The following is a 23,500-nucleotide window of genomic DNA, read 5'->3' as shown; positions in this document are numbered from 1 at the left end:
AAAACTATGTGAGGCACTGAGATTTTAGATATAAATAAGATCTAATCCCCTGACTTCAAGGCTATTAAAGAATAGCCTCACAGACTATGAAAGAAGACATGCATTATCACATAATGGCAATATAGTTTGAGAATTACAACAGTACTTAAGTGCAGCCATGGCTGAGAGAAGGGGTGATAAACTCCTTAGAGGTGTAGAATCAGGAAAGGCTTCATAGAGATGCTTATCTTTAAAGATCAGGAGGAATTCTCCAGAGAAATGAGGAAAGAAAGGGAAGAAGAAACAGCACATTCAAATGCAAAGGGATGAAACAGTAGAACTTATTCTGAGAGCCACATGTCATTTCATGTGACCAAAGGGTTGGTTGCACAGGGGATTTGCAAGAGATAGTTATGAGAATCTCTAACATTCACTGAGCACTTAATAAGTGTCAGGCATTATCCTGAACAATCTACATGTGTTAATACATTTAATCCTTAGCACAACCCTAATGAGGGAGGTATGATTATCATCCCTATTTGGCAAATGAAGAATCTGAGGTACAGAGATGTTAAATAACTCTCCCAGGTTTACACAGCCAGTAAAAGCTGGAACCCAGGCAGTCTTGCTTTAGAGCCCACGTTCTGCACTGTGCAGCACGACTGCTTCTTAGAGATGAGACTCGAGAAGGAGACAGAACGAAGATCAAGGAGAGACTTAGAGGTCATCACAAGGAGTCTGTAGTTTATCCCCTAGCCAATGAGAAACTAGGAAATGTTTGAATTAATATATTTGTGCGTAAGAAAGGCCATACAGAAGGACTATACAGATGGACTACAAGAGGGCTAAAACTAGAGGAAGGATGCCAGGAAGAAAACTAATGTAATTGTCCCTTAAGAGAAAATGAAAATCTGAACTCAAGCAGTAGCAGTGTGGTTGGGAGTAAGGGAGTGCCGGAGGTGGGACTATTCCTTCTCTAGGGACAGAGCCCCTCTTCAATCCACTCTCTGAATTTGACTCATTCTGTAAGAAATATCTATTTAAAACTCTTTCTTCCTATTGTTCATGACTCTATTCTTCCTCTGCTCCTAAATTTCTATCGAGTAACCTATCCTTGGTTTCTATTTCTCAACTGGGCTATCTGATTAGCCAGGGGCTTAAGTGCAAGCATGTCCTTCAGTAGCTGATGATCTTTAACAATGTGAGCCTTCCAATCCCATTTGCATTCTACTACAGACAGACAGCTTGATAACAGTTTGGTTGACAACTAAAGGAGATAAATAGCTAAGAAACTGTCAAGAAAGGGTTCTTTTACATTGAGCAAGCAAGATTATGTCTCTAAATTTGTTTTCCAAAGAAAATCATCCTCTGTACACAGCTTCATTAAGTCTTTGCATCATTGTGTAAAATCTACATATTAAAAAAAAAAGTCTAAATGGCTTTTCATTCCCTTCTTAAGGAAATCCTACATCAGTTCAGAGTTCTCAGATAAATAAATTAAGGCTAAGGCTGCTGTGACTTTGTTTCCTTTTGTTTGTTTTCCTTAAAAAAACACTACAGATGATTTCTGAATATTTTCAATACCCAGAATCATAAAAATTCTAAGTTTACATTGAGCCAAACTATTCTTCTTACAGTTATTCTGCCATCTTTGCTGAGAGTGAACTGAGTGGCTGGGATTACGACTATGGTTTCTGCTTACCCAAGACACTCCAATGTGCTCCTGAACCAGATGCTTTTAATCCCTGTGAAGATATTATGGGCTATGACTTCCTTAGAGTACTGATTTGGCTGATTAATATTTTAGCCATCACGGGAAATGTGACTGTCCTCTTTGTTCTCCTGACCAGTCGTTATAAACTGACAGTGCCCCGCTTTCTCATGTGCAACCTCTCCTTTGCAGACTTCTGCATGGGGCTCTACCTGCTACTCATTGCCTCAGTTGATGCCCAAACCAAAGGCCAGTATTATAACCATGCCATAGATTGGCAGACAGGGAGTGGATGTAGCGCTGCTGGCTTCTTCACTGTATTTGCAAGTGAACTTTCTGTCTACACCCTCACAGTCATCACACTAGAAAGATGGCACACCATCACCTATGCTATTCAGCTGGACCAAAAGCTGCGATTAAAACATGCCATTCCGATTATGCTTGGAGGATGGCTCTTTTCTACTCTAATCGCCATGTTGCCTCTTGTGGGTGTCAGCAATTACATGAAGGTCAGCATTTGCCTCCCCATGGATGTGGAAACCACTCTCTCACAGGTCTACATATTAACCATCCTGATGCTCAATGTGGTGGCCTTCATCATCATTTGTGCTTGCTACATCAAAATTTATTTTGCCGTTCAAAATCCAGAGCTGATGGCTACTAACAAAGATACAAAGATTGCTAAGAAAATGGCAGTCCTCATCTTCACCGATTTCACCTGCATGGCACCAATCTCTTTCTTTGCCATCTCAGCTGCCTTCAAAGTGCCCCTTATTACAGTAACCAACTCTAAGGTTTTACTGGTTCTTTTTTATCCTGTCAATTCGTGTGCCAATCCGTTTCTGTATGCAATTTTCACAAAGGCATTCCGAAGGGATTTCTTTCTGTTGCTGAGCAAATTTGGCTGCTGTAAATATCGAGCTGAACTTTATAGAAGGAAGGATTTTTCAGCTTATACCTCCAACTGCAAAAATGGCTTCACTGGATCAAATAAGCCTTCCCAGTCTACCCTGAAGGTGACCACATTACAATGTCAATATTCAGCTGTCCTGGACAAGACTTGCTGTAAGGAGTGTTAACTGTTGTATCAGTAACCACATTACTGAATTATACTTAAATATGTAAAAAAAATTATCTGTACCAGTAATTTTAACAAAGAGCTGATTTCAGGTAATTATGTGTTAGGCACATTAGGCAAAAAAAGACCTCTTCCTAGCTCAAAGTGTGGTCTATGGCCATTGCCAGTCTAAAAACTATGCGTCACTGGCACATGATAACAATACAGAAGTTGACAGTGTTTAGAAACTTTTACAGCAATTTTGGCAAAGTAATTTTATGTGTGTTGAATCTAATATTTTTAAAATGAGGTGGTATTTTGCATGTCTTTAATTTTTTCTCATTTTGTCCTTGCAATAATTTTTATTGCATTTTATAAAAATGTTAGCCCATAACATTTGAAGTTTAAAATAACTTGTCCTTTTCATCAGATAGCTTGAGAAATACACTCTAGAGATGCACTGTTCAATCTGGTACCCACCAGACACATGTAGCTAAATTAAAATGAAATTAAAAATGTAGTTTCTCAGTTGCACTAGCCACATTTCAAATGCTCAATAGCCACACATGATCAGTGGTTACCCTATTAGACGGCACATACACAGAACAGTTTCATCATCACAGAAAGTTCTACTGGGTAGTGCTGTCCTAAAGAGGGTTATCTATCCCATCTAGGTTCTACTATTTAAAGTAAAGTAAGCATCTAAAGGCACATTTCAGCCTGTTGGTTTGGTGTTTAGTCTCTAAAGAGCAATGAAGCATTAAACAGTATACTGTCAACTCCTTGTGGGTAGGAACCCTGTCTCAATTTTGTTTCCCTGTCTCCTAGCTCAGGATCTCGGCAATAGTATCCAACAAGTGTGCTGAATTACACTGAAGTTATGAAATCTATAAGGAAAAAAAAATTTTTTTTTCTTTCTAGGGCCCTATCTTTTATGGAAGTAAAAGAAAATATTTAAATATTTTAAAATGCTTAACTTTCATCATTTCTATCTTTGAGGGTATAGAAAAATACATCCAATATTTGCTAGAGGTATTTTTATTTATCAGAATTGACTCTGATAGGACAATGAAATTATGGTTTTAATTGCAGTGTTTTTTTAAGTTCCTTTGACACTTTAAAGTAACTTACTGAAAGTTTATTATATGCCAAACATGTTGATAAGTATCTTATATAATTTAACCCATTTAATCTTCATAAAACTCTATGATAAAGATATTATTCACATTTTATAATAGAGGAAAACCTATTACAATTTTCCCAAGTTCTCAAAACTAATAGAAGATTCAACTAATGGGATTCAAACTCAAAGTTCTGATTCAGGACCCCAGCCTCTTAACCACTGTGTTCTACTGCCTCCCATACTGGTAAATCATAGTCATCCAAAGGCCCCCAACATTTTCAAACATATGAAAAGTTGAAATAATTGTATGTGCACACCCATACACTTAGAGTCAACATTTTACTATACTGGTTTCATAACATACCTATATAACTATCTACCAGTATTTATCCATCCATCATTTCTGATGCATTTTAAGTTGCAGACCTCAGTAATTGTCAGCCCTTAAACGCTTCAGCATGCTTATCATTAACCAAAGTTTAGTATTTGTCTACATTTTTAAGGTAAAATTTACATATGGTGAAATGGACAAATCCTAAGCATATCATTTAATGCATTTTGAGAAATGGAGACACCCAAAACCTCCATGAAGATATAGAACACTCACCCCAGAAAGTTTCCTCATGCCCCTTCTTAATTAACCCCTCACCCCTACCCTATAGGGGTAATAATGGTTATGATTTTTTCCCCATAGATTAATTCTTGTCTGCTCTAGAACTTCATATAAATAGAATCATACAGTTTATACACTTTTTTGTAAGGCTCTTTGACTCAGTACAATGTTTTTGCTATTTATCACTGCTGCTGCTTGAATTAGTAGTTCATTCCTTTTTCATTGATGAATAGTATCCCACTGTATGAATATAACACTGTTTTCCATTTTCTTACCAATGGATATCTGGCCTATTTCCAGTTTTTAGCTCTTCTTTGGCATTTATTAAATAAATGTATAGTCATAACTAGACTCTCTACACATTTAGTCTGCTTTCAATCATTATGCCATTTTGCAAAATAATTCAAAATAGACTATAAAAAAGTATAAACTTTATAAAATATTCTCTTCTCTGTAATGTGTTTTTTATATTTGACTTTTCTACTCCACAACTAGTTACTTGTCTTTACTCAGATGCAGTCCTCTCTCTTGTAAGCAAGCGTTCTAGAATTTGTCTCAATGATATGAGAGAATGCTAATTAGTCATGTTGCTGTATACACACACAATAAACTTTTTGATTCACAATCACAGAACCAAAACAACTAAGCAAGGAAAACAGCAGAATGTAAAACAAAAGAAAAAATAAAATATAACCTTGTGGAGAAACTTTTAATTATGAACTCTTAATTATTGTTTGAGCCTAAGGTACTTGTACCCATACTCTGAAAACAACTTTTACAGCCTTTTCCACAAATACTGATCTTTATTTTCTACATTATAATTTAAGTTTTAACATATAGAGTCATAGTGTACTGTCTTCCTCATTCTCACATCCTTTCATTCACTAATTATTCCTTTCAATTGTCTTCCACATCAGTTCTTTATTTTGCTTCCCTACCACCACGCCCACATCTCAGGCCATTTCCCCTTACCTCTGGAGTATTACTATACCTCCCTCATTTTTATTCATATCCAACCTTTCCCATGTCCACACTCTCATACCCACCACCACTGATTAATCACCCTGAAGTCCGATCTCATCTTATTACACACCTGCCAAAACTTCTGAGCGGCTCATCATTACCTATAAATTTTAGCTCCTAGCCTAACATTCAAAGAGCTCCAGAATCCACCCTCAAGTTTGCTCACTTTATCTCCTGTTTTTCTACATGAAACAAGTTGCTCCAATTACTTTTCCCTAGCTATGCATCTCCATGCTGGTGCCTGTGCCACTCTTACCACCTGGCGCACCTTCTTCCTTACCTGTCCTCCTCCTGCGTTCTTTAAGACCCCAGCTACAGGTTTATCTTATCAAATTCTTCTTAATCCACTCCCTCCCTAATACACTATAGTCAAGACACTGCCTTTACTTCAAATAAAGCAGGGCATAAATAATAAATATGTAACCCATGATGGTTTCTCTCTTTAGACTTCCTTAGTACCTGTCATCTGTATCACGTATTTTTTGTTCTACACTGCTGGTATTATTATCTTTACATGTAGATCTCTTATTTCACCTACCTTATAAATTCCTACAGTGATATACTCATCTCCTACTTCTTCGTCTTTCCCACTATATCTATCCTAGTCTTGCACATGAGGTGATTAATATTTTTAGCTGATTCACTTTTATAACTGAAATATAAAACAATCCTTGTTAAGAAGCATTTTCCTTATGAGATGGTCTCATAGAAAAGTGTGTATGTTCCTAATCTGTATAATCTCTCATACATAAATCATAAAAACATCAAATGCTCAAGAAATTTATACTTCTATCATTTTTTTTTTTTACCACGTTTGACGTTATCACTTGTAGGTTGCAAAATGACTAAAAAGAGTTAATTTGGAGTAGCTCATCTAAACTTATATTTTTAAAAGGCATTTTGTCCAAATGTTATAACATTTGCTATAAAGGACCTGGTTTTAGTTTCCTCAAAAATGTATTAAGCCCACGTGCAAATTAAGAATCTTTAGGTCACTAAGATTTCAATAAATGTGTTCACAATTGGAAAGAATCTTTTCTTCAAAATGTGCAATATTTTTATTAATATCAAGTCACTTCCTAAGAGTTATTACCATGAGCTACTTATTTATAATTTAGCTTTCTAGTTACAAATAGTAAAATTTCCACCTAGCTCAGAGTATATTTACATGAAAAGTAGCACAGCATTAACCTACTAACAAGAGTGAAAAGAAATTCCCCCACTAAATTCCCCTGCTCACCACCCAATTAACCTTTGCTATTCATTCTGAAGTTATTAGTTTTGCTACACAACTTAAATGACTTCAACTAGTGCCTCAGCCAGAACTGGAGTCTCATTGCCCTATGAAGTCTGAGCTGTAACAGATGATTTTTTACACATATTATAGCACACTGAATAAAATAGGTAAAGAAGGTAATCCAGGCAAGGTCAGTTGGTCAGTCCCTAAGAGACTGTGCAAACTCAAGATCTTCTTAGCCTACAGGGAGAGGTGGAAAGTATGTTAAAAAAGCACTGTAGGATGCATGCATGAGAAAATGTTTGCGTTAGGAATTACTATACACGATACTTACGTAAATTTCATTTAACACAACAAACTAACTTCTTTCACAGAGACATTCACCACCTATAATAGGGTGTAGGATGACATTTGCCAAGTTATTGTATTTATAAGAACATGTAACTTACTTTATGATATTTTGTTAAAATATGCAACAAGAAATGTTAAGCTTGGACATGATAAAGAGGTTCCTGAAAGTAAAAGTAATATCATATTAAAGCCAAGTCTCAGGTAAACTCCACCAACTTGCAGGACTTAAAGTACAATTTACTCTTTCAAAATGGATTAAGAGTTGTCTCACTTTATCTTCGGCACATGGGCTAAAAATATTTTTAACTGTGAGTCATGACCCATCAGTAGGTAGTGAAATCAACTTAGTGGGCCAATACCATCAAAAAGTTTTCTGTAATGTAACAGAATAGAAACAAATATAGGAGGGACACACAAATGGGACAGTGACTTTTTTTCTCTGATAAAATGTACCACATAAATAAAGAGGGCAATACAGTAGTATTTGTGATATAATTTTTTTCTAAATCACTGAAGCAAAGTGAGAATTTAAAATTCACAGTGGAGGAGAAGAAAGGAATTTTAGAAACAACTATTATTGCCTCTCCCAAACACTTAAACCAACACATTAAACCCCAATTTCCAAGTGAATGCACCTTGTCGACAAATTCAGCAGTTAATACAGGGTGACGGGGTGAGCCTGGGGGAAAAAAAGCAGGAAGAAGAATAGAAAGTGTACCCCCTCCTCAACACTGGAGGGGGTACATTTCAGGAATGACACAAAGAATAAGTGCCCTCTTTTGCCTCCCATGTAGAAAAGATGAACATTTCATGGTAGGCAACATCCATGAAGGGAACCCATAGTTCCTGGAAGTTCTCAAGAGCCAGAAAAGGATTTGGAATAGCAGTGGTGGTGGTGGGCAATCACTCTGAGCATGAAGAAGGCATAGCTGGAGAACCTGGAGGGGGGACCAGCTCACTCACTAGTACTAACTGAATCCTCATGCAGCTGCCAACTTTAGGCCAAAGACAGTGTCCCACTCATGTTGTCCATGACCCAGATAAGATTTATCCAGATTTTGAAAAGACCTAACAGTAGCTGAGTCCCTTGGGTAGAACAGAACAAGTGTTGGAGTAAATTAAACCCTCCAAGTGGGGTTGCCTCTGAAAAAGAAATGGGGAATTCACCCTGTGACCAGCCAGATCCAGGTATCTAATCCTCAAGGAGCTTTCACAGACCATAACCCACTCAATCCCAGAACTGCTTTTTGTGAGAGAATTTCTATCCTGGCGAACACCATTCAGGGCCAAAACAGGGATCCTAGACTTGGATACCATGTGTACGCCACCCACTAAAAGAAGCAGAATGATGGGGAAAACGTTCCTTTGGGGAATTTGAGTCTACTAAGGAAGAGAATATTACAGAATAGTTTACTGATACATTAATTTGCTTTGTTTTCATTGGTGTAGGAAAACGGTGCTATTTGCATTTTACATTTTGTTTTCTCTCCCTGGTTTTAAGAGTTATCCAGGTCTTCTCTTTTCAAATGAGATTGCCTCACCAAAGCAGAAGGTTCCTAAAGAGAACATCTCTTCTTGACTTTTGTTTTAGAAAACCTAAACTCAATGAGGGAATTCCCTGTTAGGAAAAAAGAAGAGAGACAGTATCTTTGAGGGGTAAAGACTCTGCAAAGGGGTCTTCCACGGTAAGAAAAATAGAAAAAAAAAATACGGCAAGAGGGAAGAGGACAGAAGTATGAGGTATCAAGAATTAGGATGGGAACCTAACCCACTCCCTACAGTTCCCCAGGGAAATAGCAGGTACAAAGAAGAATGGCCTGGCCACATGATAAACCCAGAAAGGCTGATCCTTGGCTCTAGGGATCCTGGCCTCAGCAAAGATTTTCATGTTAAGTATAGTATGGGCTCAACTGAGGCACCTGCCTCCAAGGAACCATCTGGGCTTGCACAATCAGCATACTGCTGGTGATAAACGTAGACTGAAGGTCCAGAGAAGCCTTCTTAAATATCCTGCTACTTATAAGACTCTCCAGGATCCTTTTTTTTTTTTTCAAATATGATTTTTTTTTTTTATTGGAGTATAGCTGCTTTACAATATTGTGTTAGTCTCCAGGGTCTTTTGTAACATGGTTTGGTGAGAGGTGGGAAGAACACCAGCCCCAATCTAATAATTGATACTGACTTCACCATGAAGGGGAACTGGAGTCTAATTTAAATTTTACTTCAAAATTAAAGCAATATGACATTTTTTCATGCTACATCACACCTGATACATCTATGCTTTGTAATGGTATACACAATGGGGGTTAAAAAATAAAAACCTGTTAAAACAGTTTGAAATGTAAAATGAAAGAAATGTAAAACTGTATATTTGTACCTGCATCTGAATTATAATTTTATTAAATTCCATACAGTGAACAACATGTGATATAGTCCCACTGAGGTTAATGATGTACTGAGCTCATCAATTTTACCACTCTGCATCACCAATGGCTTTTGCAAATACATAGTCTCTCCCTCCAAAACACATAACACCATCTTTCAAATAGAATTTCCATTTGTTCTTGCTTCGATGAATCTGGAGGGAGAAAAACAGCCTAAATTAATTAAATTTAGAAGTTAAAGGACCATTTACATTTCTTTGCATATCCCATGGGATTATTCTGATCCTAAATGGGAGTTCTTTATAAATAAGACCCTCCTCAAGATAGTTTATTCATTCCTTCAGCAAATATTTGTTGAGTTCCTATGTGTCAGGTATTGTTTTAGGCACTGGAGATCTATTAGTTTTTTAAAAAGGAAAATATAGATATAATTTTTTAGAACAGGAAAAAAATTCCTGTCTTTGAAGAGGTTACATTTTAGTAAGGATGGGAGAAACAAACCTAATAAACATGTAAACTATATAGAATATTAAAAGGTGGTAAGTGTTATGAAAAATAGATCTAGAAAAGGAATATCACAAACAAAGAGGTGGGTTTACAATTTTAAATAGAAGAGTCAGGGTGGGCCTGACTTGTGAAGTAACATTTGAGCAAAGACTTAAAAAGAAGATATTGACTAGAGAGCATTCCAGACAAAGGGAACAGAAGTCCTGAGGAGGGGCATGCCTGGATTGCTCAAGAACAGCAAAAAGTTCACTATGTCTGCAAAGGAATAAACAAGAGAGGATGTAGTTAATATTATCCGGAATGAAAAAATAGTGGTGTTTCATTTCGAAGAAGAAAGTCACAATAACGCACTGAGCAAGGTCTGAAAATACAGCTATAATCTATCAGATTCTATTAGCTATTCTTTGGATTCAGTAAATCAGCCTGATACAAAATTAAAACTAGAAAATCCTACTACCTTAAGAGGTAAGAAATCATACAATCATTGTTACTTCTGGGTAAACCACAAGTGACTATTTAAAAAATTTAGAAATATATGATCTGAAATCAAGGGTATAAATTAAACCTAGTTGTTGATTGCAAATAGTCAAATCAAGGAAGAAAAGCCTGTGACTAGTATTTGGATGTATTTTGTGAAGCATAAGAAAGTACACAGGATAAACTCTCTATTTCTGTGTGGGGGAAATGGCCTGGCGACGGAAAACTTCTTTTCTGAGTTTGACTTCCAAATTTTCACTTGCACTTTATCTTAAGTCTCGGGGAACACAACAGTGACGACAGAATCCTTAACACAGATGACAAAATCTGGCCAGAATTAGGAAAAGAACAGTAGTAGAAGCAGCAGCAACAACTCATCCCAGTAGCTTTATCTAGTGACTACGTTATTCTAGAAATGCAACAATGGTTCAACATTAGGAATTTACTAGTATAAAAACTATATTACTAGAACTAAGGAGACAAATAATATAATCATCTTCAATGATGTTGAAAAAGCTTTTGATAAAACTCATGCATTACAGTTTTTTTTTTTAACTAAAATAAGAAAGACTATGTCCTACAAACATACACACACACACACACACACACACACACCCCTACCTCAACCCAAAAGCCGTGACTTAGTGCTTAGTGCGGAAACCCTAAAAGTACTCCCGCTCAAGTCAGGACACAGACAAGAATACCCACTCTTATCCAACTTTTCACTCTAGAGGTACTAGCCAATACAATTAGACAAAAGGAAAGTACAACTGGCACTAGCCAACACAATTAGACAAGAAGAAAGAACTCGAGAGATAAAAATTGGAAAAGATGAAATAAATTTGCAGATGCAATGACTGGATGTCTGAAAAACCTAAGATAATCAATTTAAAATGACTAAATAAGAATTCAGTATTGATACAAAATTAATAAACAGAAAGTCATTGCCTTCAAATACTGATATATAAGCAACAGTTAGAAGATATAAAGGAAGAGTCCGTTTACCACAGCAACAAAAGAGATAACATAATAAGGAAAAAATTTTAAAAATACTTGATCTACTGGCACCATTCAATATATCCTCTTTAAAATATTTTCCTTACTCGGCTTCTAGAACATGCCTGGCTTTCCACATGACTCTTTGGCCACTCCTTTGATTCCTCCTTCTCTCTCTTACCTCTCAATTTTAGAGTGTACCAGGACTCTTCTTTCTGTTTATATTCACTCTCTTGGTGATCTTATCTAATCTCATGGCTTTAAACATCATCTATATGCTGATGACTCCCCAAAATTATATCTCTAGCTCACACCTCTCCCTTAAACTCCAGATTCTCATTCAACTGCTTCAGCACCTCTTCATAAATGTCCAATAAACATCTCAAGCAAGTTTAAAACAAGGACACTAATATACTCTCCCCCAAACCTCACAGTCGTCCCCATCTCAGTGAGGAATGGCCACTCATTCTTCTCATTCAGGCCAGAAATCTTGGACACAATCCTTACACCTCCTACTCATATCTCATATCCAGATCCATCAGTAAATGTTAGTTCTACCTATAAAGCATATTCCAACCACTTCTACCACCTCCACTACTATTACTCTTGTCTAAGCCACCATCCTCTCTCACCTGGATTAATATGTCCCATGACTAGTTTCCCTATTTTCACCCTTGTCCTCCTCTTAGTCTACTCTAAACATGGTAGCCAGTCTACTTTTACTATGGCCCTATTAAAAACATAAACCAGATATCATTTCTATGCTCAAAACTCTCCAATGACTTCTCATCCAAAAAATAAAGTCCTTAAAATGGACTACAAGATCCCGCTCTTCCCCTCACTTACTGCTCTGCTCTCCTCATTGTTCCCTGAACACACAGGTATTCTTCTACCTCAGGACTTATGTATTATTTACTGTTCCCTCTGTCTGAAATGATTACATCCAAATATCCTCATGGTTCATTCTCTTACCTCCTTTTTTTTTTTAATTTTTTAAAATTTATTTATTTGGTTGCACCAGGTCTTAGTTGTGGCAGGCGGGCTCATTAGTTGCAGCTTGCCAGCTCCTTAGTTGTGGCATGCGAACTCTTAGTTGCGGCATGCATGTGGGATCTAGTTCCCTGACCAGGGATCACACCCGGGCCCCCTGCACTGGGAGCACGGAGTCTTAACCACTGCGTCACCAAGGAAGTCCCCTCTCTTACCTCCTTTTGATCTTTACCCAATCACGTTCTCAGTAAGGCCTCCCCTGGACATCACATCCAAAACTGCAACCTACTCCTCCTTAACATCACTAAAATACTAAATTCTATTAATTCAATGTTAATTAATTACAAGCTATTTCCCACAATGCAGTACCACAAAGAATACTATATCTATAATAGTCTAGAAAATTATTTGTGACTCTATGAAATGCATATATAATCTAGTGTCTATACAGTGCAATACACTGTTTATAGAACACAATACACTGTTTATAAGAATCTAAAAGAACTTTCAAACCATGACCAGTCCCTTTTCTATTACCTTTTCCTTCTTATGTTTATGTTTACCAGCATCTAAATTGCCATTTTCTATCTATACAAAATGTTATAGGAGAGAAAATTATCTTATTTTTAGAGAAAAGGATTCATTTTTTTACAGCAATTCAAAGTACCATCCTCCATCTCCCCTGAGTATACTGAAATTGTTACTGAAAAAAAGTCAAAGATGTAAATATGCATTAGTCATCAGGGAAATGCGAATCAAAACCACGAGATACCACTTCACACCCACTAAGATGGCTAGAATCAAAAAGTCAGGTGAACCTAGTGGCAAGATGGGAATAAAGACACAGACCTACTAGAGAATGGACTTGAGGATATGGGGAGGGGGTGGGGTGAGATGTGACAGGGTAAGAGAGTGTCATGGACATATATACACTACCAAATGTAAAATAGATAACTAGTGGGAAGCAGCCGCATAGCACAGGGAGATCAGCTCGGTGCTTTGTGACCACCTAGAGGGGTGGGATGGGGAGGGTGGGAGGGAGGGAGATGCAAGAGGGAAGAGAAATGGGAACATATTGTATATGTATAACTGATTCACTTTGTTATAAAGCAGAAGCTAACACACCATTGTAAGGCAATTATACTTCAATAAAGATGTTTAAAAAAAAAAAGTCAGATAACAAGTGTTAGTGAGAATCTAAACCATCATACACTGCTGATGGGAATGAAAAATGGTACAGCCACCTTGGAAAACAGTCTGGTAGTGCCTCAAATTATTACCATATGACCCAGGAATTCCACTCCTAGGTATTTACCAAGAGAATTGAAAATATATATTCACAAAAAACTTGTACATGAATATTTATAGCAGAATTCTTCATAATAGCCAAAAGGTGGAAACAACTCAAATATCACTCAACAGATGAATGGATAAACAAAATGTGGTATATCCATTCAATGGACTAGTATTCATCAATAAAAAGGAATGAAGAACTGTTACAAGCTATGATATGGATGAATCTTGAAACACTGTGTGAAATAAATGAAACCAGTCATAAAAGACCACATATTATATGATTCCTTTCATATGAAACTCCAGAATACGGAAATCTACAATGATGGAAAGTACATTAGTAGTTCCTTACTACTGGGGATGGGAGAAAGGGGGCAATATGGGAGTAAGAACTAAAGGGTATGGGCTTTCTTTCTGAGGTGATGAAAACTTTCTAAAATTGACTGTGTTAATGGTTACACATATCCATAAATATACTAAAACCATTGAATTGTACACTTTAAATAGGTGAAGTGTATAGTATGTGAATTATATCTCAAAGCTGCTAAAAAATGTAAATATGAATAAGTTAAGAACTCAAAACTGACCATTCTACTACATAATCACAGTTATAGTGTTTAAAAACAAATTTAAGCTGTATTATATTTTAGTCACTAAAGTTCAATTGCTATTAACCTAATTTTTAGGCTTGAAACCTGATAGACACCTTTAACTCTCCCTTGTCAATCACTCTCTCATGACCAACTAATCACCAAGTACCAATGATACTTTTTTAATTTTATTGAAGTATAGTTGATTTACAATGTTGTGTTCATTTCTTCTGTACAGCAAAGTGACTCAGTTATACACACACACACACACACACACACACATATATATATATATTCTTTTTCATATTCTTTTCCACTAGGTTTGTCACAGGATATTGAATATGGTTCCCTGTGCTATACAATAGGACGTTGTTGTCTAATATTATATTATTATAATATATATATTATATTATATATATATAACCACAAACTCCCAATCCTTCCCTCCCCTACTCCCCCTCCCCCTTGTCAACCACAAGTCTGTTCTCTGTAACTGTGAGTCTATTTTCGTTTCATAGATATATTGATTTGTGTCATATTTTAGATTCCACATATAAGTGATATCATATGGTATTTCTTTCTCTTTCTGACTTACTTCACTTAGTATGATAATCTCTAGGTCCATCCATGTTGCTGCAAATGGCATTATTTCATTCTTTTTTATAGCTGAGTAATATTCCACTGTATATATATATATATATATATACCACATCTTCTTTATCCATTCATCTGTCGATGGACATTTAGGTTGTTTCCATGTCTTGTCAATGGTAATAGTGCTGCTATGAACATAGGGGGGTGCATGTATCTTTTTGAATTATAGTTTTGTTTGGGTATATGCCCAGGAGTGGGATTTCTGGATCATATGGCAACTTTATTTGTAGTTTTCTGAGGAACTTCCAATACTGTTTTCCATAGTGGTTGCACCAACTTACATTCCCACCAACAGTGTAGGAGGGTTCCCTTTTCTCCACACCTTCTCCAGCATTTGTTATTTGTAGACTTTTTAATGATGGCCATTCTGATGGGTGTGAGGTGGTACCCCAATGTAGTTTTGATTTGCATTTCTCTAATAATTAGCAATGTTGAGCATCTTTTCACATGTCTGTCGGCCATCTGTATATCTTCTTTGGAGAAGTGTCTATTTAGGTCTTCTGCCCACTTTTGGATTGGCTTGTTTGTTTTTTTGTTGTTGAGTTGTATGAACTGTTTGTATATTTTGGAAATTAAGCCCTCATCAGTCACATCATTTGCAAATATCTTCTCCCAGTCTGTAGGTTGTCTTTTCGTTTATTTTTTTTTACTTAATTTTATTTTTTTTAATTGAAGTATAGTTGACTTACAATGTTGTGCCAATCTCTGCTGTACAGCAAAGTGACTCAGTTATACACATATAGACATTCTTTTTTTTTAAATTCTTTTCCATTATGGTTTATCACAGGATATTGAATATAGTTCCCTGTGCTATACAGTAGGACCTTTTTGTTTATCTTTTCGTTTTATTTACGGTTTCCTTTGCTGTGCAAAAGCTTGTACGTTTGATTAGGTCCCACCTGTTTATTTTTGCTTTTATTTCTATTGCCTTGGGAGACTGACCTAAGAAAACATTGGTATGATTTATGTCAGAGAATGTTTTGCCTATGTTCTCTTCTAGGAGTTTTATGGTGTCTTGTCTTATATTTAGGCCTTTGAGCCATTTTGAGTTTATTTTTGTGTATGGTGTGAGGGTGTGTTCTAACTTCATTGACTTACATGTGGCTGTCCAACTTTCCCAACACCACCTGCTGAAGAGACTGTCTTTTCCTCAGTGTATATTCTACCAAACATACAAAGAAGAACTTATACCAATCCTTCTCAAACTCTTCCAGAAGATTAAAGAGGAAGGAACTCTCCCAAAAACATTTCATGAAGCCACCATCACCCTGATACCAAAACCAGACAAAGACAACTACCAAAAAAGAAAACTACAGGCCAATATCTTTGATGAATATAGATGCAAAAATTCTCAGCAAAATATTAGCAAACTGAATCCAACAACACATAAAAAAGGTCATATACCATGACCAAGCTGGATTCATGCCAGGGTCACATGGATGGTTCAACATTCACAAATGAATCAATGTGATACACCCCATCAACAAAAAAAGGACAAAAACCACATGATCACCTCAATAGATGCAGAAAAAGCATCTGGTAAAATTCAACACCCATTCATGATAAAAACCCTTAGGAAAGTGGTATAGAGGGAACATATCTCAACATAATAAAAGCAATTTATGACAAACCCACAGCCAAAATAATACTCAAAGGCGAAAAGCTAAAAGCCTTCCCACTAAAATCTGGAACAAGACAAGAATGCCCACTCTCACCACTTCTCTTCAACATAGTATTGGAAGTCCAATGATTCTTCCATCATAATCTCTAACTCTTCCATGTTCTACACTGCCATCCTTAGTCTGGGCTCTGTTACTTTATGTACTATCCCTGTTCTTCTTACTATTTGTCTCTTCCAAATTAGCAAACAATGCCAGTTTTTAAACCCAATTACAATTTTCTCAATATCATCCTCATAAGGTTAATGTCCATCAAATCAAGTTTGAACTTCCCCTACCAGGATTCTGGATTTTCCAATCTGCTCCCACCTCTGTCCACCATCCAGCCTCATTTCCTAACACATTCAAAAGGAAAACACCTCATTCAAGGCAGAGCTGTCTCTTCACTGTCCCTTATAAATTCTACATGCATTCATTTCTCTGCTTTTTATCAGGCTATTCTACTCTGAATGCCTACTCTCCACACTTATCTATATCCTACAAATCATTCAAGACCTATTTCAAAGCCCCACATCACCCATGAAGGATTTGTGGAGAACTCCAACTACAAATGATTTCTTGCATTTCCTAGCCCCTTTTAGGACTTACTGTCTGTGCCACTTATGGTAGCATTTGATTTACATGCCACTCATCTTAGCATTTGATTTATATGCCATGTATTTTAGTATTTGATTTACCTGTCACGTATTTTAGCTTTTGATTTACCTACTGTCTTATTGTATGCCATTCTATTATTCCATACAGAAACGTCTTGCTTCAATAAGACTGTCACCTCCATAAGACGACTATCACGTTTTTGGTATCACCAAGACCACACAGCACATTCTGGGTATTTAGACCCAAAATACCCTCCCAAATTTATAGAATTATTTAGCTATTTTGAGATTAAGTTAACTGAACAATAACTGATCATCATATTTCCCATCATTTTGCTTATTTTCTACTATAAATGCAATTAATAAACCCAAAGTCTAAAAGGTGAATACAGTACCTTTTCATACTGACAGACAATTACATTATCTGTGTCAAACAGGTCCGGCACATCCTGCTCACTAACATCATCTCCAGAATTTAAAGGGTCCTAAAGATGAAATATACTCACATTAATGAATTTCATGATGCTCTGAATTTTTTAAAGACAGAAGGACATAGTCTGTCCCTCCAAGGACACAGAATAGTATTGTATTTAAAAGTCAAACAGCCTGAGTTTGAATCCCAGCTTAGTCACTCAATAACCACAAGACTGACCTTTGGCAAGTTACTAAAACTCCTTGTATCTCAGTTTTCTCATTTGCAAAATGAGGACAGTAATAAGACCCATAAGGCAGCGGTAATGTTACATAACAAAAGGCAGTAAGATTTAGTATGGTACCTGGCACATATGTACAGCACCATAAACGATAGTTAATACCACTTACATGCTTCTTAATTATCACATTCCACAAAGATTTCACGGCATTTATTAGGATTAGAGCAGATATGATATGCTTCTACCCTGGCTGCCTTCTTTACCTCCACTCCCATCCCTTAAACCTCTCACTACCTCTAGTTACGACCAACAAATATATAGTAGCTGATTCCTAAATACTTAATACTGATTTAAATTACAGTTTAAGATTAAAAGTTTAAATACTAGATACAAATAAGTCTCATTTTAAAGACAAAAGACAGGATTAACCTTAATTGTTATCCCTCTTGGTTCCAAAGTATATTAAAGTACAAATGCTATAAACTTTTAAAAGTTTCAGCTCAAAAATAATCCTTACCTCTTCCACAAGGTCTACTTGAGGGTCTTCATTATCACTACTGTTGGCTGTTGAATCTTCATTTGATATACTGCTGGCTTCTTCAAGTACCTTCAGGTCTCCTGCATCAGTAATCCCTAGAAATTTGTTCTCATCTACATCTCTTGTACTTCCTATTTCGTCACTGGAAGATGTATCTCCAGTTCCATCTATTTGAATTATCTCATTAATATCATCATCAGCTACATGAATGCTTAAATCCATCTGAGAATTAGAATCCTAAAAAGAGGAATAAATGCAATAAAGTTGTTTCCTGTCAAACAAGGTGTATAAAACATTGGATCACACAAAATATAAAATTACTTAAACAGTTCACAAGTGGCCTCTGAAAACATATTTCTTCCCTGTCAGATGATATTCCCTAATTTTGAATTTTAGAACACCCTTAGCATTTCTATATAAGATGGGAATAACTTTTAAATTGTAAATAAAGTAAACCCACTTACAGTCATACATAGACAGCAAATCAGTTGACTGTTTTCAGATAATATTTACCAGTTTTTATACATACTATCTTAAATTTATATACCTCTTAGGTTTTAACTATTTTATTTTAAACAATAATTCAATGAAGTAGAAAGGACAAGTGACATCATGCTCAATGGATAAATAAAAAATATAAAGGACTGTACTAACTAGAATAAGCCAAATACAAAAGGACAAATATAAATCAAAACTGACAGAACTGAAAAGATTAAAAGACAAATCCACAAATATAGTTGGAGAATTCAACATTCTTCTTCTTACTAATCAATAAAAAAAGCAGACTGAAATTCAGTAAGAATGTAGAAAAACTGAACAACACAATCAACCAACATAACTTAATTGGCATTTATAGAATACTCCACCCCCAAATAGCCAAATGCACATTCTTTTCAAGAGCACACAGAATGTTCACCAAGATGGACCATATTCTGGATCATAAAACAAATCTTGGCAAATTTAACACACACAAAGTATGTTCTCTTAGCACAAAGGAATTAAACCAGAAATCAGTAACAGAAAAATCTGGAAAATCCTCAAATATTTACAAATTAAACAACACATTTTTAAATACCCATGGGTCAAAGAAGAAGTCACAAGGGAAATTAAAACATAATTTTAATTGAATGCAAACAAAAACATTACATTTCAAAACCTGAGATGTAGCTAAAGCAGTGCCTAGAGGGAATTTATAGCATTACATGACTATATAAGAAAAGAAGCAAGTCTCAAATCAGTGGCCTAAAATTCCACCTTAAGAAATTAAAAAAGAGAAGACCACATTAAGCTCATAGCAAATAAGGAAATAATAAAGATAAAAAGAAATATACATGAAACTGAGAACAGAAAAAGTCAATTAGACCAAAAGTTCATTCCTTGAAAAGATGAATAAAAACGAAAAAACGTAGCCAGACTGACAAAAGGAGAAAGGAAACAAGTAAATGACATTACTAATTGAGGATAGGGTGCCACCATAGATCCCAAAAACATTAAAAGGATAAGGAAACTGTTTTAGATCATTTGGGCTGCTATAACAAAATACCATAAACTAGGTAGCTTATTAACAATGGAAATTTATTTTTCACAATTCTGGAGGCTGAGAAGACCAAGATCAAGGCACCAGCAGATTTGGTATCTGGTAGAGCCCACTTTCTGATTCACAGATGATGGCTTCTCACTGTGTCCTCATATGGCAGAGGGGCTAGGGAGCCCTGTGGGGTCTCTTATAAGGTAACTAATCCCATTAATTGAAGACTCCATCCTCATGACCTAATCGCCTCCCAAAGGCCCCACCTCCTAATTACCACCACCTTTTGGGGGTTAGGATTTCAACATATTAATTTGGGGGTTACATAAACATTCAGACTGATGTAAGGCAATTTACAAAAATTGTATGGCTGTATAGTAGCAATAAACAATTGGAAACTGAAATTTAATAACAGCACTATTTAAAGCAGCAAGAGAAAAGCAACTCATCACGTACAAGGGATCCTCGGTAAGATAACAAGCAGATTTCTCACCAGAAACTTCGAAAACAAAAAGGCAGTGGTATGACATATATTTAAAGTGCTGAAGGACTTCCCTGGTGGTCCAGTGGTTAAGATTCCATGCTTCCAATGCAGGGGGCATGGGTTCAATCCCTGGTCAGGGAACTAGGATCTCACGTGCCGTGTAGTGTGGCCAAAGAAAAAGAAAAAATAATAGTGCTGAAAAAAAGACTGAACTGGCAATTCTATATCTGGGAAACTGTCCTGCAAATAAGGCATTTCCAGATAAAAGCTGAAGGAGTTTATTACTACTAGGTCTACGCTACAATAAATACTAAAGGGAGTCCTTTAAATCGGCATGAAAAGAAGCTAGACAGTAATCTGAAGCCACACAAAAATATAAAGTTCTCTGGTAAAGATAAATACAATGACAAATATAAAAACCAGTATTATCATAATTTTGGTTTGTTAACTCTACTTTTTATTCCTCTATGAGATTTAAGAGATAAAAGCATTAAAAAATTATAATTATAAATCTATATCAAGGAGTACACAATATGTAAAGACATAATTTGGGACATCAGTAATATAAAGTGGTGGAGGATAGAGCTGAAAAGAAGCAGAGTTTTTATATGAAATTAAAGGTGAGTTGGTATCAGTTCAAAAGAGATTGTTACAACTTGAAGATGCTATAAGTAATCTCCATGAACCACAAAGAAAATATCTATAGAGAACACACAAAAGGAAATGAGAAAACAATCAAAATGTGTCATTACAAAAAAACTACACACGAAAGAATGTAATAAGGGAGGAAATAAGGGAAAAAAGTTAAAAGACACACAGAAAACAAAACAGCAAGAGTAACCTCTCCCCTATTAGTAATTACTTTAAATGTAAATGGATTAAACTCCCCAACCAAAAGAGACAGATTGGCAAAATGGATAAACAGTATCCAGTTACATGCTGTCTACCAGAGACTCACCTTAGGTCTAAGGACACACAAGGTTGAAAGCAAAATGATGGAAAAAGATATTCCATGCAAATAGTAACCACAAGAGTTGGGGAAACTATGCTAATAACAGACAAAATAGACTTTAAGCCAAACACTGTTACAAGAAACAAAAAAAAAAAACATTACATAATGATAAAAGAATCAATTCACCAAGAAGATATAACAATTACAAATATATATGCACCAAACATCAGACCTCCTAAATATACGCAACAAAAAGGGAGAAACAGCTCTGCAGTAATAGTAGGGAACTTTAATACTCCCTTTCAATAGTGAATAGAACCACCAGACACAATATCAATAAGGAAATAAAGAACTTGAGCATGACAGACTAACTGTCCCTAACAAACATATACAAAACATGCAAAATAGCAGGATACACATTTTTCTCAAGTACACACAGAACGTTCTCCTGGATAGGCCATAAATTAGGCCACAAAACAAATCTTAGTATTTAAAAAGACTGAAATCATACAAAGTATCTTTTCTGATCACAATGGAATGAAACCAGAAATTAACAGCAGAAGGAAAACTGGAAAATCCACAAGAGGTAGAAGTTAAACAACAGTCTCAAAAAAAAAAAAAAAATCAATGGGTCAAAGAAGAAATAAAAAAAAACCAAAATCTTTTGTCAAAAGATAAAAAAATATCTTGAGACAAATGAAAAGGAAAACACAGCATACCAAAACATATGGGATTCTGCAAAAGAAGTGCTAAGAGAGAAATTTATAGCTGTAAATGCTCATATTAAAAAAGGAGAAAGATCTCAAATTAACAACCTTAAGGAACTAGAAGAAGAACAAATAAAGCCAAAGCTAGTAGAAGGAAGGAAATAATAGCAATTAGGGCAGAGATATAGTAAAGAATAGAAAACAATAGAGAAACTAAACAAAACCAAGAATTGGTTCTTCAAAAAGATCAATAAAATTTATAAACCTCTAGCTAGAATGATGAAGAAAAAAAGAGAGAAGACTCAAATAACTAAAATCAGAAATAAAGAAACTTTACTAGTGATTTTACAGAAATAAAAAGAATTATAAGACTAACTGTATGCCAAAAAATTGGATAACCTAGATGAAATGAACTAATTCCTAAAAACACAAAACCTACCAAGACTGAATCATGAAGAAAGAGAAAATATTAATAGACTTATAACCAGTAATGAGGTTCAATTAGTCATCAAAAACCTCTCAACTAAGAAATGCCCAGGACCAGATGGCTTCACTAAAGAATTCTACCAAGCATTCAAAGAAGAATTAACACCAATCCTCAAAAATCCTCAACAAGGGAATTCTCTGGCAGTCCAGTGGCTAGGACTTCACACTCTCACTGTGAGGGCCCAGGTTCAATCCCTGGTCAGGGAACTAAGATCACACAATATGGCCAAAAAAAAAATCCTCAACAAAATACTAACAGAATTCAACAGCACATTAAAAGGATCATACACCATGACCAAATGAGATTTATTCCTGAAATACAAAAGTGGTTCAACATATGAAAAATCAATGTAATACAACACATTAACAGATTGAAGAGGGGAAAAAATGACACAATCACCTAAACTAATGCAAAAAAAGCATTTGACAAAATTTAACACCCTTTCATGATTTAAAAATAAAAATAAAAATAAAACACTCAAACTAGGAATAGAAAGAAATTACCTCAACATAATAAAATTGACCTATGAGAAACTCTCAGGTAACAGCATATTCAATGGTGAAAACTGAAAGCTTTTCCTCTAAAATCAGGAACAAGGCATGGATGCCCACTCTTGCCACTTCTATTCAACATAGTACTAGATGTCCTAGCTAGGGCAATTAAGCAAGATAAAGAAATAAAAGGCATCCAAATTAAAAAGGAAGAAGTAAAACTGGCTCTGTTTGCAGATGACATAATGTTCTATGTACAAAACCCCCAAAATTCCACACACACACAAAAATGTTAGAACTAATGAATTCAGCAAAAGGTACAAAATACAAAACAACATACAAAAATCAATTGCATTTCTATACACTAACAATTAACAACCTGAAAACAAAGTTAAGAAAG

The 23,500-nt window shown here is 35.7% G+C and overlaps 2 protein-coding genes across 2 annotated transcripts in view; one reads left to right on the top strand and one right to left on the bottom strand.

Moving 5' to 3' along the window:
• The window catches only part of LHCGR (luteinizing hormone/choriogonadotropin receptor), a 61,666-nt gene extending 58,658 nt beyond the window's left edge, over positions 1 to 3,008 (top strand). The window contains exon 11 of the mRNA XM_068564083.1: positions 1,617 to 3,008. Within this exon, the coding sequence (XP_068420184.1) occupies positions 1,617 to 2,769 (1,153 nt within the window). The 3' untranslated portion in view covers positions 2,770 to 3,008. The remainder of the gene's footprint in view (positions 1 to 1,616) is intronic.
• A 6,556-nt stretch (positions 3,009 to 9,564) lies between these two features.
• GTF2A1L (general transcription factor IIA subunit 1 like) overlaps positions 9,565 to 23,500 on the bottom strand; it is a 59,080-nt gene continuing 45,144 nt past the window's right edge. Inside the window, exons 7-9 of the mRNA XM_068564391.1 lie at positions 18,431 to 18,688; positions 17,656 to 17,745; positions 9,565 to 9,672 (exon numbers count right to left, since the gene is read on the bottom strand). Of these exons, the coding sequence (XP_068420492.1) occupies positions 9,565 to 9,672; positions 17,656 to 17,745; positions 18,431 to 18,688 (456 nt within the window). The remainder of the gene's footprint in view (positions 9,673 to 17,655; positions 17,746 to 18,430; positions 18,689 to 23,500) is intronic.

This window comes from Eschrichtius robustus, chromosome 15, assembly GCF_028021215.1.
Source record: "Eschrichtius robustus isolate mEscRob2 chromosome 15, mEscRob2.pri, whole genome shotgun sequence".
Lineage (NCBI taxonomy): Eukaryota > Metazoa > Chordata > Mammalia > Artiodactyla > Eschrichtiidae > Eschrichtius > Eschrichtius robustus.
This window is presented reverse-complemented; position numbering and strand designations above follow the sequence as displayed.